This window comes from Fusarium phalaenopsidis, assembly GCF_050370095.1.
Source record: "Fusarium phalaenopsidis strain FUZ10S chromosome Unknown contig_32284, whole genome shotgun sequence".
Taxonomy (NCBI): domain Eukaryota; kingdom Fungi; phylum Ascomycota; class Sordariomycetes; order Hypocreales; family Nectriaceae; genus Fusarium; species Fusarium phalaenopsidis.
In genome coordinates, this window is record NW_028145414.1 from 326,264 (window position 1) to 342,107 (window position 15,844).

General features: G+C 53.1%; 7 protein-coding genes across 7 annotated transcripts; 6 read left to right on the forward strand and 1 right to left on the reverse strand.

Moving 5' to 3' along the window:
• Positions 1 to 678: 678 nt before the first annotated feature.
• On the forward strand, positions 679 to 909 carry LRP88_02068 (uncharacterized protein; the record flags this gene model as incomplete). Its single annotated transcript, XM_083238739.1, has 1 exon — positions 679 to 909. The coding sequence occupies one exon, from the start codon at positions 679 to 681 to the stop codon at positions 907 to 909; it is 231 nt and encodes a 76-aa protein (XP_083105334.1).
• A 1,089-nt stretch (positions 910 to 1,998) lies between these two features.
• LRP88_02069 (uncharacterized protein) lies at positions 1,999 to 2,940 on the forward strand (the record flags this gene model as incomplete). Its single annotated transcript, XM_083238740.1, has 1 exon — positions 1,999 to 2,940. The coding sequence occupies one exon, from the start codon at positions 1,999 to 2,001 to the stop codon at positions 2,938 to 2,940; it is 942 nt and encodes a 313-aa protein (XP_083105335.1).
• A 509-nt stretch (positions 2,941 to 3,449) lies between these two features.
• Positions 3,450 to 5,417, reverse strand: LRP88_02070 (uncharacterized protein; the record flags this gene model as incomplete). Its single annotated transcript, XM_083238741.1, has 4 exons — positions 3,450 to 4,172; positions 4,231 to 4,398; positions 4,457 to 4,879; positions 4,947 to 5,417. 4 exons carry the CDS (start codon positions 5,415 to 5,417, stop codon positions 3,450 to 3,452), a joined length of 1,785 nt encoding a protein of 594 aa, XP_083105336.1.
• Positions 5,418 to 5,982: 565 nt separating this feature from the next.
• On the forward strand, positions 5,983 to 7,200 carry LRP88_02071 (uncharacterized protein; the record flags this gene model as incomplete). The annotated part of the gene is made up of 5 exons (XM_083238742.1): positions 5,983 to 6,402; positions 6,521 to 6,712; positions 6,779 to 6,847; positions 6,932 to 7,025; positions 7,094 to 7,200. The coding sequence occupies 5 exons, from the start codon at positions 5,983 to 5,985 to the stop codon at positions 7,198 to 7,200; spliced, it is 882 nt and encodes a 293-aa protein (XP_083105337.1).
• A 1,120-nt stretch (positions 7,201 to 8,320) lies between these two features.
• On the forward strand, positions 8,321 to 9,781 carry LRP88_02072 (uncharacterized protein; the record flags this gene model as incomplete). Its single annotated transcript, XM_083238743.1, has 4 exons — positions 8,321 to 8,422; positions 8,501 to 8,780; positions 8,835 to 9,544; positions 9,611 to 9,781. The coding sequence occupies 4 exons, from the start codon at positions 8,321 to 8,323 to the stop codon at positions 9,779 to 9,781; spliced, it is 1,263 nt and encodes a 420-aa protein (XP_083105338.1).
• A 2,218-nt stretch (positions 9,782 to 11,999) lies between these two features.
• On the forward strand, positions 12,000 to 12,947 carry LRP88_02073 (uncharacterized protein; the record flags this gene model as incomplete). The annotated part of the gene is made up of 1 exon (XM_083238744.1): positions 12,000 to 12,947. The coding sequence occupies one exon, from the start codon at positions 12,000 to 12,002 to the stop codon at positions 12,945 to 12,947; it is 948 nt and encodes a 315-aa protein (XP_083105339.1).
• Positions 12,948 to 14,193: 1,246 nt separating this feature from the next.
• Positions 14,194 to 14,916, forward strand: LRP88_02074 (uncharacterized protein; the record flags this gene model as incomplete). Its single annotated transcript, XM_083238745.1, has 2 exons — positions 14,194 to 14,567; positions 14,889 to 14,916. 2 exons carry the CDS (start codon positions 14,194 to 14,196, stop codon positions 14,914 to 14,916), a joined length of 402 nt encoding a protein of 133 aa, XP_083105340.1.
• Between the last annotated feature and the right edge of the window lie 928 nt (positions 14,917 to 15,844).

The window sequence follows — 15,844 nt, forward strand, 5'->3', positions numbered from 1 at the left end:
CTTTATAGGTGCCCAGTGATGTATGGAATGAGGTCTTTTGGCGGGCCGTTGACGAACCTGCTGAGAAAGATCCCAGGCCCTTCAAAGTCAACAGGCTTCCCTCGCACTGGCTGCTGGTGAATGGCGGCTGAAACCGAGCAGGCATAGAACCTGAACCTAAACCTGAGCCCTAAACCATTGAGACGGAGCCAAAATAATCTTAAAACAACTTACTGGTTGATATTATGGCATTGTATGTCGCAATGGACTGAGAGAAGCCTGGTTCTGGCCTAGTCCAACGGTTGATGCATCTGATGCAACAAAGCGCGCTTCAGAAAGTGAAAGCGAGCAGGAAGCTGTCAAACCACGAAAGAATTTTCCCACGCAAGCCCCGCGCGTCAGAAAAGACTGGGGGCAAACCGTAACCGATCTCTGTCACGTCCGCGTTTTGAGTCTCCCTCAGTAAATGCAAGCAATACGCGGACAAAGTGGCATAAAAGGTTGCGCAGGCAACAAGACTTTGATCAGCTACTTCTTTCTCGCACTTCAATTCGGTTTCTCAACTACTCTGGCAGTAGCATCTTTACTTTGACTTTGGATGCTCTTTGTTTGTTTCTCAATTGTTCTTCCAACCTGTGCTTTTCTTCTCATCCCTCCAAGTTGACACATTCTGTCAGGCACCACTCGACTTCCACCACAATGAAGTTATCTGCTTACACAGCCGTGTTCCTAACCGGAATGGCCATTGCGATGCCGCTACCGCAGCTCGGAAGCCTCTTGGGTATCGGCAACAGCGACACCATCTCCCAGCTGGAAGAAACCTTCGATCGGAACAACCCCAACGGCACGCCCGCGGCCCCAGGCGACCCTGCTGATCTCAATGGCGACGGCGTCATCAACTTCTTCGAGGCTGGTGCCCAGGCTGGCTAGGTGAACTAACTCCCACAAAACCATTGCCAGTGTTTTCCAGGACTAACAACTAATCGGTGCTCCAGAACCTTTAATTTCATTCAAGACATCATACCCTATCTTTCCCAGCAGCTAATGCTGATGCTCCCCCTTTGAGCCGTCATCAGCTATGAACGGAGCTAGGCTGACCTAAAGTAGCAGCAGACGTCTCTGAAAACTGCTATAGCTAAAGGGTATACGAGAGTATGTATAGACGAGAGATGGGTCTTAGAAGTCAAGAAAATAGGACGAGGTTAGAAGAATAATCTAAAACAAACTCGGCTATCACGTCCCTTTATCCTCTTAAACCTCCATCACTCTAGCATCTGAATAGGGAGTCGGGCTGCCCGAGGTTTAAAGCCACTATAGGTATAAACATGAGAGACCTGTAGCGCGCTGTCGCGCGGAAGCGGAGCCGGTCGTACTTCAGAGCCCTGGCCTGGTTTGTTGCAAGCGGCATAAGCGGCCGCAGATCAGTTACACACGGCGCCGACCCCTTTCCTGGGCCATCTGTATCAGCACTCAAGGCCATCCATACATGGTCGCGACTTTGCGATTAGTTCGTCATCAGGCAGTTCAATGGCTTACCTAGGCATTAATTAACTTTGGATGGGGTGATACATCAGGGCTTGCACGCTGCGGAAGATGCTTCCATGATCCGGAGCATTCGGGCTCATGAACTTGGACCCAGGAGGATCTAGTGCCGTGCTTAGGCCGCCCACTTCCCGAAAGACTGGAACAAGCTCTTCTATCTTAGGTGCGGAGTTTGAGGAGTCATCTGCGGTGATTCCCACGCTCGTCATGACCCTGGCCCAGTTTTTCGGACTTACCGGAATGAAGGCTCATCGACTGGGGATGGAGAGTCGTTCTTGTGGATTTCACATATATAAACAATTGCATGCAAGAGGTACTAATAACATCCCTAGCTGTCTTGACCTGCGCGAATCACCTAGCGACCTACCTTCTACATGACTCTTCTTGAATCCAAGAGTCTGCGTACGCCATACCATCCCCGAAGTCCTTGCAAATTACTGGTATCGCCCCACGGTTTCATTTCGTATACTTGTCGACATGGGTTCCTTCCTGAGCAAGAGCGTCACTTTTCATCCTGATACCGACATTCCGTCTCTGAAAGGGAAGGTCATCCTTGTGACTGGTGGCAACAGCGGCTTGGGCAAGCAGTCGATTCTTGAGCTTGCCAAGCATAATCCTCAGGAGATATGGCTTGGTGCCCGCAGCCACAAGAAGGCCGAAGAAGCGATCAACGACATTAGATCGCAGGTACCCAATGCCCCGCCAATCAAGCCTCTCCAAATGGACCTGGCCTCCTTCGAATCTATTCACGAAGCTGCCAAGTCTTTTCGCCAGCAATCTGATCGACTCGACATCCTACTTCTTAATGCCGGAATCATGTCTGTTCCTGAGGGGAAGACCAAGGATGGCTATGAGATGCAGTTCGGCACGAATCACATGGGTCACGCCCTCTTATCCAAGCTGTTGTTGCCAACCCTACTGAAAACAGCCGAACAACCTGGTTCTGATGTACGTATCGTTGTCCTGTCGTCGTCTGCCCACCAGTATGCACCAGAAAAGGACGGCATCGCATTCAGTACACTTAAAACAACGGCCAAGGATATCAGCACTATTACACGATACGGGCAGAGCAAGCTGGCCAACATTCTCTTTGCACAAGAGTTTGCCCGACGATATCCTCAGATCAAGGTGCCTTCAATCATGCCGGGGCTTGTGAATACCAACCTGGCCAACACAATGAGTGACAATAGCTTTGTCATGCGGATAGCCTGGAAGATCACTGCTGCTGTGATCGGAGTTGATGTGCAGACTGGTACCCTTAACCAGCTATGGGCTTCCACTGCTGCGAACGTCAAGTCAGGCGAATACTACACTCCTGTCGGCAAGACTGGCCAAGGAAAGAGATGGACAAATAACCCAGAGTTGGCAAAGAAGCTCTGGGACTGGACTGAAGAGGAACTCGGGAGGGAGAAGCTCTAAGTAACTGGCAGCGTGCTGAGTATTAAAGCATTTTGGATATTTGAGGATCATCCCATTTGGTCTAGTCACATTCTTTTCAAGTTATTCCTCGCTTGTTCTCACATTGAATTCTTTTCTTATGTACCATAGTTACGCGCGGAATTAAAGGGTTACAAATCTAGAATTTCCTGTTATGCAGGTCATGTAAAATTATAGATCAACAAATTAGCCTCACGATAAATATTCTAATGATAAACCTTTGATTGGGTGACATTTGTAGATACACGCATTTAAGTATTCTAATCTAGGATTCTTAAAGTCTGTCCGCAGCTGGGTATTGTCGAACACAAATTTACTCTTGATCTATCCTCCGAGCTGTGTTGTAGAATGTGCGTGCTATGTCATTTGCTCAAGAATGGCTTGGCCAAGTTACGGGCTATGTTTGGCTTTGGCTAGATATTCTGCTCCCGGTGTCTAGGTTCCCTGACACGAGACTTGTGTTCAAGCTGCCATCCATGGCGCAGCCACTACTACATGGCCATCCCAGAAGCCAGCAGACTTGTGGTGTTGTGGTACTCTTCAAGGCTCAAGTACTCTCTCGAGAGTTTCCAGCGTTCCCCTATCCAATTGAGGCATCTCTCCATATCGGCCAGGCGGGCTCGGACCAAATTGTCGCCTCCTTCCCGGCAGATCCAGTGGAACGTGACCATGACACAATACAGAATGTCCAGGGAGAAGGGGCAGAGAGTTCCAAGCTCTTCTACACTCCCACGCCTAAGCTCACTGATGATATCCATGACCTTCATCGCAACACTGTGAACCCGGTCGTTCACGATCTTGACGATATTAACAGCCCGGATCTGAAACCCGAGTTCGTCGGTAGTCTTCGCCTCTGCTGAGGGCGTGTAGCCTGGCCCTTGACGTATTTTCTGTGGACAGCAGTATGGGTCGATTAGTATAAACAAAGCTGACCAGGCCAGACAGCGAGGGACGAGATGATGAAGGTTGCTCGCAGTAACCTCGGCAATCGGTAGCTCCGCCTCAAGGGTTGTAATGAAGCCGCAGAGCTCATCGGCAAGGGCGTACACATGGGCCATGGTGGAGGCTTGGGTTGGTGCGGCGTTCTGCCTAGAGATCGTCAAGCAGCGGCTGATCAAAACCGCAGACTGGCAAACTCGGGCAAACTGCGGTTGGGAAACTGCAAGGGGCGTTGTGAGCGGGCGGCTTATTGCTCGGAGCGGATCTCCTTCGTCCTGGGCATGGTTGTCAGTGTCATGTTCCGGACAGCGTCACGTTCCGTGCGGCAGGGACCAGGTTCTCGACGTTTACCCAGGCAGTATCATCCACGGGAAGAGAGGCCGTTTCGACAGGCTCAGGGGCGGAAAACCTTCCCCTGCTTCCAAGGGCAATGACTCTGTCGAGAATGTAGATGCCCCACCGTACTCGCCTCCTCTCTTCAGCCTCCGTCCAGGTCGTCTGCTCATTTGATCGATGTAAGCGCCCGAACAGTATGCCAAAGAAGGGAAGGTTAACGTACGCATTTATCCATGAGGTCCCAGTCCTTTCTATCAGACGTGATTCCCAGCAGATCCGCATATCGAGCGCAGGCCCCGACGGTCATCCACGCAGCCGGGTAGATGGCCTGGCTGTATTCGTACAGAGCAACGAGGATCATCGCCTGAAGATAGAAAATAGACACCCCACCGCTTGATTCAAAGAGGGCCAGGAATTTCTGCGACAGGCTATATAATGGCATGACTGACGGGCAATCCCCGGGTAGTGAGGTGACCAGCCTCATAGCAAGAAACAACATGGCGAGGTCCGGGCCACTGTTCCTCAGGGGGATGCCGAGCTCAATGCGCTTCTTGGAGACGATGGGCATCCAGGCATGGACTGTTTTGAAATACAGACTTGCGATCTCCACAACGTTATTTTCCTGGGTCAGTATGCTGAGCACGTCCTGGCGCCTTGTGAGAACGGGATACTAGGCCAAGCAGGCACAGATACGGGATTCAGGGAGCAGTCACCAGGGGAATCTGAATGTGCGGCGCAGGCAGCCGCATGCCAGCGTTTTTGAAACTGTCAATGTCGAGGAACAGAGCCGAAGGAAACCCGTTCGCCGGCTCGCTGGAGTTGGCATCGGTCCGAGCGGACGGAGCGGCCGGAGCCGACGGACTCGCTATGCTGCTGCTACTGGTCGTGCCGTGATTTCTGCTCTCCGAGATGCTACCCGTGGGAACACTATCGGCAGTAGTGTTGCCGCTGGTCACGGTGCGGCTCAGCCGATCCTCCAGCTCGGATAGCCGGGCCACCAAGGCAGCAAAGTCAGATGCGGATGGGGGCGACGGCTGGGCATCCACATCGTAGTCGCAATGGCGGCCGGTGCGGGAGCAGAGGCCGCATTTGGGGAGGGTCTTGTCGCACTTCCGCTTGCCCTTACGGCAAGCCGTGCAGGCCAGCGCGGCTCGTGGCTGGTGTGACATATCCTGAGCGGACATTTGAGAAGAAAGCCTTGAACGGAGGAGGAAATCTCGGAAGCCATGAAAACGCACGGCTGATGCGGCCGCAAACGGGAGTGTTGGGGTTTTTATACTATTTCCCCCTCATTTTAGTTTTCAGTCTTGGGGGTCTATTGGTCGGCAGTTGCCGCGGTCGGGCCTTCAAGCTCTTGTTAAGCCCTGTGGCGTAGAGGGTCAGGGCGGGAAATGCGGCCGCACCCTCTTTCATGAGGTACGACATTGGCGCCTCTGAGACCTGCCCCGGTCCCTCACGGTGTTCAAAGCTGAGGTCTGAACCAATGCACCTCTTCACTAGGTAGATTGGCCACTTAAGGAGCTCTGGATTTCGCTTGTGGCAGGGCGAGAATTTTCATTAGGTACACACGTACGATCAGCTCCCCCCTCCCTCGCCGTCGATGCATTATATCTAGCATGCTTCCCACCGTTCTCAAGGGCGTCCGATGCAGCCTGCACTCTCTCCTCTAGTGCTTCGGTGGATCCGGACAACTCGACCGATTTAGTTATCAAGTACGACAGACTACCAACAGCCTCTCAACCCTTCACTATGAGTCTCAACTTAGGCATGAGGTGCAGCACGGTCTTGCCCAGCAAGGCCACGCTGACTGAGAAGAACCTGGCGGATCAGGGTGGCAAGGTTCGTCGCGAGTTTCCTCGTGCCGCTGACAAGCCGTCGATTCTAATCATGCGTATCGTCCAGATTTTCATGGTCACGGGCGGCTCCGGCGGACTCGGCAAACTGCTTGTCGAAATCCTCTATCAGCACAACGCCAAGGTCTACATCGCCGCTCGGTCTGAGTCAAAGACCAAGGGGGTTATTAACGAGATAACGGCGGCGCACCCATCTTCCAAGGGAGAGTTAATCTTCCTAAGCCTCCAACTTGATGATCTATCAACCATCAAGAAGACGTCCGAGGACTTCTTGGCCCGCGAGAGTCGACTGGACGTCTTGTGGAACAACGCGGGCGTGATGATCCCCCCCCAGGGCTCTAAGACAAAACAGTGATATGAGCTTCAGTACGGAGTGAACAACATCGCGCATTTCCTCCTCACCCATTTCCTCCGCCGCGCGCACGGCGCCAAAGGCCTCGGTTCGTGTCATCTGGGTGGCTTCCAGCGCCGCGGACGCTGCGCCTAACCCGGCTATCGACCTTACCAATATGGACTATCATCGCGAGGAGGGCGCCTGGATGAAGTACTCTCGCAGCAAGGCCGCCAGCGTGGTGCATTCAGCCGAGTTCGCTAGGAGGACAAAAGGGACGGGAATCATTAGCCTGGTAAGCTCGTTGCTGCGTACAAGCACCGATTTTTTCTGCATCATGATGACTGATAGCATGTCGCAGGCTCTAAATCCCGGGAATTTTGTGACGAATCTCCAGCAGAACATGTCCAAGATGGAGCTTGCCATGTTTGTGCGTTCTCCCAGAAAACAATAACAGCTCCGGCTATTTCTACTTGCGTGCTTCTACATAATCGTACTAATACTGCGCATCCAGAAACTCATCAGCTCGGAGCCGAAGAACGGCGCTTACACTGAGCTTTTCGCTGGCCTCGGTGACACCATCACCGAGGATAACAATGGTGGATGGGGTGAGCTGCTACTCCTCAAGTGCCTATACGGCCTACAGCGAAACTTGCTCGCTAACATGAATTGCCAGTCTCGCCATTTGGAAAGATCGAGACGGTCCGAAAGGATATGGTGGACCCAGAGCTCGGAGGCAAGTTCTGGGAATGGAGTGAGGAGCAGGTCAAGCCCTACTTGTAGGCTAATTCCCCTGGAGCAGCGTACCAACGTGATTGCATGTGGGTGCCGTAGAACATGGGGGCCTTATTCGCCTCCTCCTGTGGAATGTTTGAAGTCGATCTACCTCCCATGGCCACGCCCATGATATCGTCATGTTCAACTGCTACATTGGGTATATTACTTGGTGGCAGTGCTAAATAGCCGATGATGGTGACCAAAAAGCCATTAGGGCTTATGGAGGGCTCTTTTGATGATGGTATCTTGATTGCCGGGAGGTTCGGACGCTTCAGGTGCAGACCAAAGCCGTTGACACGCAATGATGCATCTCCTTCCCTTGGCGCCGAGTTTGTCGGGATTGCGGGTGTAACGCGGCCTTGCTATGAATTGGGCACCTTGACTCCCTTAAAAGTGGTCAAATTACCCCATCTGCGACTGTTCCTAGACGCGGCCGCATTCTCCGCCCACAACGAAGACTGAGGACGGGCATGTACCTAAAGTGGATGGCGTGGCTTTTCGACGCACTTCATAGACACAACAGGGGACTTCACTCTGCCCAAGAGTGAACTCAAAATGAACAAACTTTAATTATCGGACTTGTCCTGTCCGAGAATACGCTTCATAACATGCTCGGTAAATGTCTGCATCATGAACACGAAGTGTCGGGGTTGCCCAAGACCATCTCCTAGCGCAAAAGGCCGGGGTAACATCTTGAGTCCCTGGCTATGCACAGACCTGGCCCACCGCACCTCACCCTACGAGGTACTTCACATGGTCCAAAGATATGTACTTCGCACATTGTACCCTGCAAAGGGGCTAACTATCAACCTCGAGGGCAGCGGGGCGAGGTTCAGAAATTGAGGTTGGAACAGGGTCGTGAATCATGCAGAGACTCTACTACCACTCTGACAATAGGCTGAGGCGCGGCCGCACATATCCGCACCTGATCGTAGCCATACGGTGTTGACTGTCAGCCCGTAAAAGTGATGCCTTCTAATGGTGTGGTCGCTGATATACTTATATCTAACTTGCATCAACTTATTGCGGATGGCATCACCCCGATTTTCCAGTCAGCAGCAAACCATCCTTATCTCACTCGATCTTCTCACACTAAACTTCCTACCTACCTGTCCCCAGTACCAACATGTCAGGGGACAATCAAGCAAGTGGTACAAAGGCCGGCGAGACTGATGAATTTCCTTGGAGTGCTGAGAACATTCCGAACAAGCTATTCATAAACAATGAGGTATGACGCGATCTCCAAACACGAAATACTTCGCTGCTGGCCTCCTATGACCGAGTTTCAAGATGTTAACGCACTCAGTACGTCGACGCCAAGAGCGGCCGTAAGTTCGAAGTCGTCAACCCTAAAAACGAATCCTTGGTCTCCAACGAGGTGCTACTTGCTGGTGAAGAAGATGTCGAAAGGGCTGTGGAGGCAGCGGAGGCCGCGTTCCCCGCGTGGCGCCAGACTACAGCCACCAATCGCCGCTACTGCCTGCTGAAGCTGGCAGATCTCATGGAGAAACACCAAGCTACCTTGGCCGCCCTCACGAGGTTGACCCTGGGCATGACGGTGCAGCCCTTTGGCGGCATGGAGCTAGGTATGGCCATCAATGCATTCCGCTATTTCGCTGGATAGGCGGACAAGCTCGCAGGAGAATCTTTCCCGCAAGACGACGGTTTCCTTAAGATCATTCGGCACGAACCGCTCGGCGTCACTGCCGGAATTGTGCCTTGGAACGGTCCGATGGGCATGACGGGACAAAAAGCCGGCCCCGCCCTGGCTACTGGCAACTGCTTTATTCTCAAACCGTCTGAGAAGACGCCTTTGGCGTCTCTAGCTCTCGGAGCTCTTATCAAGGCGGCCGGATTTCCTCCTGGTGTCTTCCAAGTCCTATCTGGCGACGGCTCGACAGGCTCCCTGCTCGCCAGTCATATGAGGGTTAGAAAGGTATCCTTTACGGGCTCCACTATGACGGGCCGCAAGATCCAACAGATGGCTGCACAGAGTAACTTGAAGCGAGTGACTCTCGAGTTAGGTGGAAAGAGCCAGGCTATTGTCTTTGATGATGCGAATATTGACAACGCAGTTACGTGGTGCGTGAATTGTATCACGGCAAACTCGGGACAGGCCTGCTTCGCGGCTAGTCGCGTCTATGTGCAAGAGGGGGTCTACGATAAGTTTGTTGCCAAGTATCAAGCCGTCATGGAGGAGAAAGCAGCCACAATGGGAGACCCGGATGTGCCCGGAACGCTGGTTGGCCCTGTTGTTGATATGCTTCAGTTTGAGAGAATCAAGGGCTTTCTCGAGACCGGAAAGAAGGAGGGCAAGGTTTTGGCGGGAGGGGAGGCACCTCAGGGGCCGGTGAGTTGTCACTTAAAAGCAATGAGAAGCCTAGAGATGCGCGAGGCTGACAAACGAGCAATCTAGAGCTACTTCATCAACCCTACTATTGTCGAGGGCGTTCACAAGGACGGTGAGATCGTCCGCAAGGAGATCTTTGGACCTGTGGCGGTTTTCAATAAATTTAGCACTGGGGAGGAGATTATCAAGCTCGCCAACGATTCAAACTACGGCCTCATGGCGGGCATCTTTACTTAAGATGTTAACCGCGCTATGCGCCTAGCGAGTTTTTTGATGGACTCTAGGAACGTCGGTATTAACTGCATCAGTATGGTTTTTATCAACGCCCCGTTCGGCGGCACTAAAGAGAGCGGGATTGGTCGAGAGAACGGCAGGGACGTGCTGCTCGCGTTCACGGAGCCCAAGACAGTGTTCATTAACTTGACTTATTAGCAAGCATATGGAGCTGGAATGGCTGCGAGCTTGATAAACCTCTAATTGCCATGCTATCAGTCTCTCCCCACAACAAAGAGACTGGGAGAGGGTTGAAAACAGGATTTGGGTGTTTCCGCCGTACTGCTGCCCGTATCTAGAATCAGGTTATCACTGGTGCCCGAGGAAACCGTATTTCACCCGGCTGCAACAAACCATGGGCTGATCTCCACGAGGTCTTCGATGCTGCCGAAATGCGGAACCGTTTTGGGCAGTCGTGCTGCAAGTTCCAGCCTTGCCGCTTGCGTGCCTTGCTCGGCATGGAGTTTTCGGGCTTGGTGCAAAAGCTTGGAGACTGGGTTCCAAAGCGGATCATCTTTCGCCTCTTTAGGCACTATGGCAAGATGATTTTCCATCGCTGCCCAGGCGTGATCGAGAGTCGGCTCCCGTAGCTGGCTGAAGAGATGGGTGAGCACGATGCTGAGTGCGTGCCACTGCACAGAGCCCCGGAGCTGCCACGACTACTGATGGAACGAAGGTTCGATCAACAGGTCGGCGCGCTGGTTTAGGATGGACGACGCGCTGTCTATCAGCCACTCTACATGGGTCTTGGCTGGGGAATCCTCACTGCTGCCTCCAGAATAAACGATTCGGTAGGATAATGTGAGTTCATACTTGGCAAGAACGAGTCGTATCGAATGCTTGAGTAACAGCTGCGCAGGTGTACCGGAGTCAAATTTGTCGAAGTAATCCACTTTCAGACGCCTCGTGGTCCCCCGGCACAGCTTCAGCGCCTCCACCAGATCCATCCCACGCTTCGATTTCAATGCGGACGGCGAAGAGCTGGTACGTTGGGTCAGATGCCAAAGCTCCGACCGGATGAGAGTGGGCGTGCTGCCAGTTATCTCATCCTTGGCAACAGGTGGCACCTTCATACCGGGATCGAGGTTGGCATCGTTGACGTTGGTGGGAAGTTTTGTCTCGAACATCTCTTCGTGGAGGGAGGCCTCAGCGATTTAGTCGACTCCGGAGCATCCGTCATTAAACAAGATATTCCACCACAGTTGCCGTCGCATCTCAATGTTGAAAGGTCTCATGCCTGGGAAGTCCGACCCATCGCGGTGCAGCCCGGCTGACACCGCAACCCGAGCGAGCACACCAGTCATCGATCAGACGTATTTCGGAGACTCCATGGTTTGAACAGTATCAAGAAAGATGGAAAATTCCTGGATTACATCTAGCTCCGCGGTGTTGATCAAGTCGGCGCGGGCGAGTGCGATTTCTGTGCCGATGCGATACCGCGCGACAAGATCAGAGTTTTCTACATGCAACTTGTTCTTGACCTTGTCCTCATCAGCCCTCCATGTCATAGGGAGAGAGGGGAGGAAGGGTTCTCGGTTCGCTCAAATCTTCATTACTCATAGAGTTGATCGCGGACATAGTAATAGCAAACATCAATGCCTCCATACCCGGAGTCATCCTGCCGAAATAACCTTGGAGCCCGCGGCTACATACCTCATCACGAAACGCAGCCCAAAACTGATTCCCGATATAGACACTTCCATTCTCATCGACGACGAGACGACCGGCTTCTTCCCTAAGCCCCGCAGGATTGTCATCCAGCGTGGTGCTACGGTTGTAGGTGCTTGGGCCCTGTGGGATAGGAGTTCCTGTTCACATGGGCGCTTTCAGCTTCAGGGAAAGTGTGCCTTGATGTGGTGAACTACGCCTGGCCACGGGACACCAGGCTCGCCCTAGAGACCCACTTGAACCAGGGTGCAGCCACACCTGCTGGGATCATCCAGCGGTGGGCCTCGGTGTCGGAATGCCCCCAGGCACAGATGCTGCGGCCGCATGTTCCGCATCGCAGAATGCGGACTTTGTTTTATTCTACCGGGAAGTTGGGGCAACCAGCATGAAGCGTGGGAGACCTAGGCGCTGCCGACACTGGTAGACATTACATTTAATGACAACAGGTGCCAACTCGTCATCGGTCGCAAGCCTCAGCTTTCCCAGAGCATTTCTTCTCTCCCCTCCCGCCGATATGGCAACTTGCTCGGCACCAATCTCATTCACCCCCGCGAGAGACATCCCGCCGCTTACCAACAGAGTGATTCTAATCACAGGCGGTACCGCAGGCCTTGGCAAGCAGTCGCTTTTGGAGCTTGCGAAGCATGATCCTGGCCACCTCTGGCTGGCCGCGCGCAATGTTGCCAAAGCGCAGCATACGGTTGATGAGATCAAGAAGTTCGTTCCGAGCGTCCGCATCAGTATCTTGGAGCTAGACCTTGGCTCTTTGAAGTCAGTTCAGCGTGCCGCATCTCGATTTCTCGAATCATCATCTCGTCTCGACGTACTTTTGAACAACGCAGGCATCATGGCCCATCCAGAGGGTCTCACCGCGGACGGGTACGAACTGCAATTGGGCACGAACTTCCTTAGCCACGCCCTCCTTATCCGGCTACTCTTACCTATCTTGCAGCAAACCGCGCTGCAGACGCGGCTCGGGGAAGTCCGCATCGTGTGCCTGACATCAGGGTCGCATGCTCGGGCGCCGGCAGCGGGTATTATATTCGACACGCTCAAGACCGACGGCAGCTCCATCTCAGCAGTGGAAAGGTATGGCCAGAGCAAGCTAGCCAATATCTTATACGCCAAGGAGCTGGCTCACAAGTACCCTGATATTCGGGTAGCATCTGTAAATCCAGGAATGGTGAGAACAGGTTTGACAGAGGTGATGGGCAGGAACAACTTGACTTATCGTGTGATCCTGTCTGTCTTGTCTCCCATCATGGGGGTCTCGGTTGAGGAGGGAGTCAAGGCACAACTGTGGGCTTGCACAGCCGAGGATGTCAAGAGCGGAGAGTATTACTCTGGCATCGGAAAGACTGGCAAGAGAAGTCCTCACACCAAGAACCACATGCTTGCTGAAGATTTGTGGGACTGGACTCAGAAGGAGCTCGATTCATTCTTGGTCAGGGACCAGTCATGATTGTCGATTGAAACCTGGGCACACAGTATTCTGGACAGGAGCATTCTGCAAACGAGAATAATTCCCGGCAGTTCTGGTGTATACTAGGCCTCCGCCAGGCTTGTTGCATCGAGCACAAATCCGTAGGCCCCAATGAGAGCGCTCTCGACTAGCTCCAGCTGCAACACCATGATGTCTGAAACTAAAGAAGACAGAAAACAGCTAACGATTCTGACGTTGGCTTCTGACGCACTGAGAATCGGAATAGGGCCACATTGGCTTGCTTTGACTCTGATCCCACCCCCACATAACGCATGCTGGGAAAGCACAATGCAGAACTTTTGATCTTCGGGCGTCAGCGGCGCCAGGTGCTGATTAACGCGCTTGCCGTGCTGACCGGGTAGTTAACTGCCACCTGGCTACTTCGTGCTCCCTTCCCTCCACGCCAAGAGATGCTGTCACTCAAGGTCGTTCGAGTTTTAGCCACATATTAGCAATTGTAGGGTACCATATTGCACCCTCTGCCTTGGTATCATATGGGTCCCTGCACTCCAGACCGTTTCTAAAGAAGTCGTGACGGATTAAAATAACTCCAGGTCAGTCCAAGGTCATTCTCCAGAACCATTTCTAGATAACAGTCAGTCAGGGCGTATTCCACCAGATGTATCTTTAGTCTCCCTACCCTCCCGTTTCATATGCATTTGAGAGGCAGCGTACTCCACGCAGCGCCTGTTGACCTGGGCGGCTTCCTTGCTGATATCCGTGTTGTACTGCAACTAGGAGCCTGCCGTCTGCGGCCGACCCAGGCGCTAAGATTTGCCTTAGGTCCGGAGTATTGGATGCGTGGTGCTGACTTTCAATAACTCTGCCATCATCAGCATCGCTTGTAACATTCGCTTTTCATAATACCCGGCGATTTGTCTGTAAAAGGAAATTATTAAATTAGAGTCTTAGTGCACATACTCTTTTCTTAGTCTAGCGCAGCGGAGCTCGACCCCCGCTGACCACCATGTCAGAGTAATGGTGTTTCTAGCTCTGCTTCGGCAGACTTCGCATTTCCAATGTCCTGATTGAAGGCAGGTCGGGCTGGGCGTGGGTCACAACTTTAATTTTGTTCCGAGATACTTACTTGGTAGCAAATATTTGGTGCTCATCTCTATGCTGGTTTCCATGAGCTTCGAATGCCATCTTAGAGGGAGCCACCTTTCCTGACTTGTCCATTGCAGTTGGTCGCGCATACCTCGTTAGCCCCTGAGCTCCAGCAATCATGGCTCTCTCATCCGAAGGAACATCTCAGGAGATTTTGGGTCTGTTACAATACTCGCAGGCTCCTACCCTAACCCCAGAGAGTGACTCCGGCACCCCCCGAGACCCATCTTTCCACAGCGAGGTGAAGGGGGAGGAGGGAAGTGATAAGAAGAGCAGCAAAGCCAAGCAGGATGGCGCGGCATCATGGCTCGAGGAGGAATATCCGACGGGGCCTCGTCTGGCGTTTGTTTTCCTTGCTTTGGCCCTCAGTATCTTCCTCGTCCCCCTGGATATGGTAGCATACTCACCGTACGCTAAGCATAGCCAGACCATCATTACCACAGCCATCCCCAAAATCACGGATGAATTCCACAGTCTGGACGACGTATCGTGGTACGGTTCCGCATTCTTCATTTGTGTTCGCGGCTTCCAATTGGCATATAAGTCTGTCTCCGATGATGGGCCGCTCCACTTCTCATCTCCAAACGACATCCATTCTAAGCTGTGCGCACACACACAGGGGGGAAAGCCTACGAGTTCTTCCCACTTAAACCTTCCTATTTATTTCCCATACTCATCTTCGAAATCGGGTCCTTGATCTGCGGAGTGGCACCAAGTTCAGCAGCCTCAATCATGGGCCGTGCTGTCGCTGGTGTTGGCGCAGCAGGGATCGGTTCTGGTTCATACACTCTGATTGCGTTCTCCGTGCCGCAGTCTCGCCGGCCCATATTTACTGGAATAATTGGTGCATCTTACGGTATCGCCTCGGTCGTGGGGCCTTTAGCTGGCGGTGCCTTTGCAGCTAAGGTCAGCTGGCGGTGGTGCTTCTACATCAACCTTCCGATCGGTGGCCTCTCTGCGCTCATTATCATATTCTTCTTCCGAAACCCTCCACAGGTTAAGCCATCTGTTGCCTCGTTGACCGAAAAGCTACTACAGATGGACTTTGTCGGTGTGGGCATGGTCATGGGCGTTATCATTACCCATATTCTGGCGCTACAATATGGCGGCCAGACCCCCCCCTTGGGACTCTGGCATCGTGATCGGTTTGCTTGTTGGCTTTGTATTCATCACCATCGCCTTCGCCGCGTGGGGGTACTCTCGGGGCAATCGGGCCATGCTCGCCCCTGGGTTGATGCGGGACCGTCATGTCTGGACCAGCTCGGCCTTGGCCCTCCTGTTGGCCGGCCCCTATTTTCTGGCCATTTATTATCTGCCCATCTACTTCCAGAGCATCGACGGCACCAGCCCTACCGCCTCAGGGATCCGCAACCCGCCGCCGATTCTCGCTATCATTCTACATAAATCTCTCCTCTGCAGAACCGGAACTACTCGTTGAATATCCACCGCCAACGGGCATGCGCCGCTAGCCTTCCAGACCATTGGGGGGCCCCTTTGTTTCGGCCGGCCAGTCCGCACTTGTCAACATCATGCTGGATGTATTGGCCACCGACGCCCCCGGTGTGAACCCACTCCAATTGCTTGCCACCGGCGCCAGGGGGGTCCGCGCGACCTTTCCGGGCGATCAGCTTAATGGCATCCTCAGCGTTTACATGTCAGGCATCAAGGGGGCCTTTGCGGTCGGTATCGGACGCGTCGGCCTTGCTTTCGTGGTAAGCCTCTTGCGAAGGTGGGACAGGCCCAGTCGCGAAGCATTAAAGGAGAGTGGT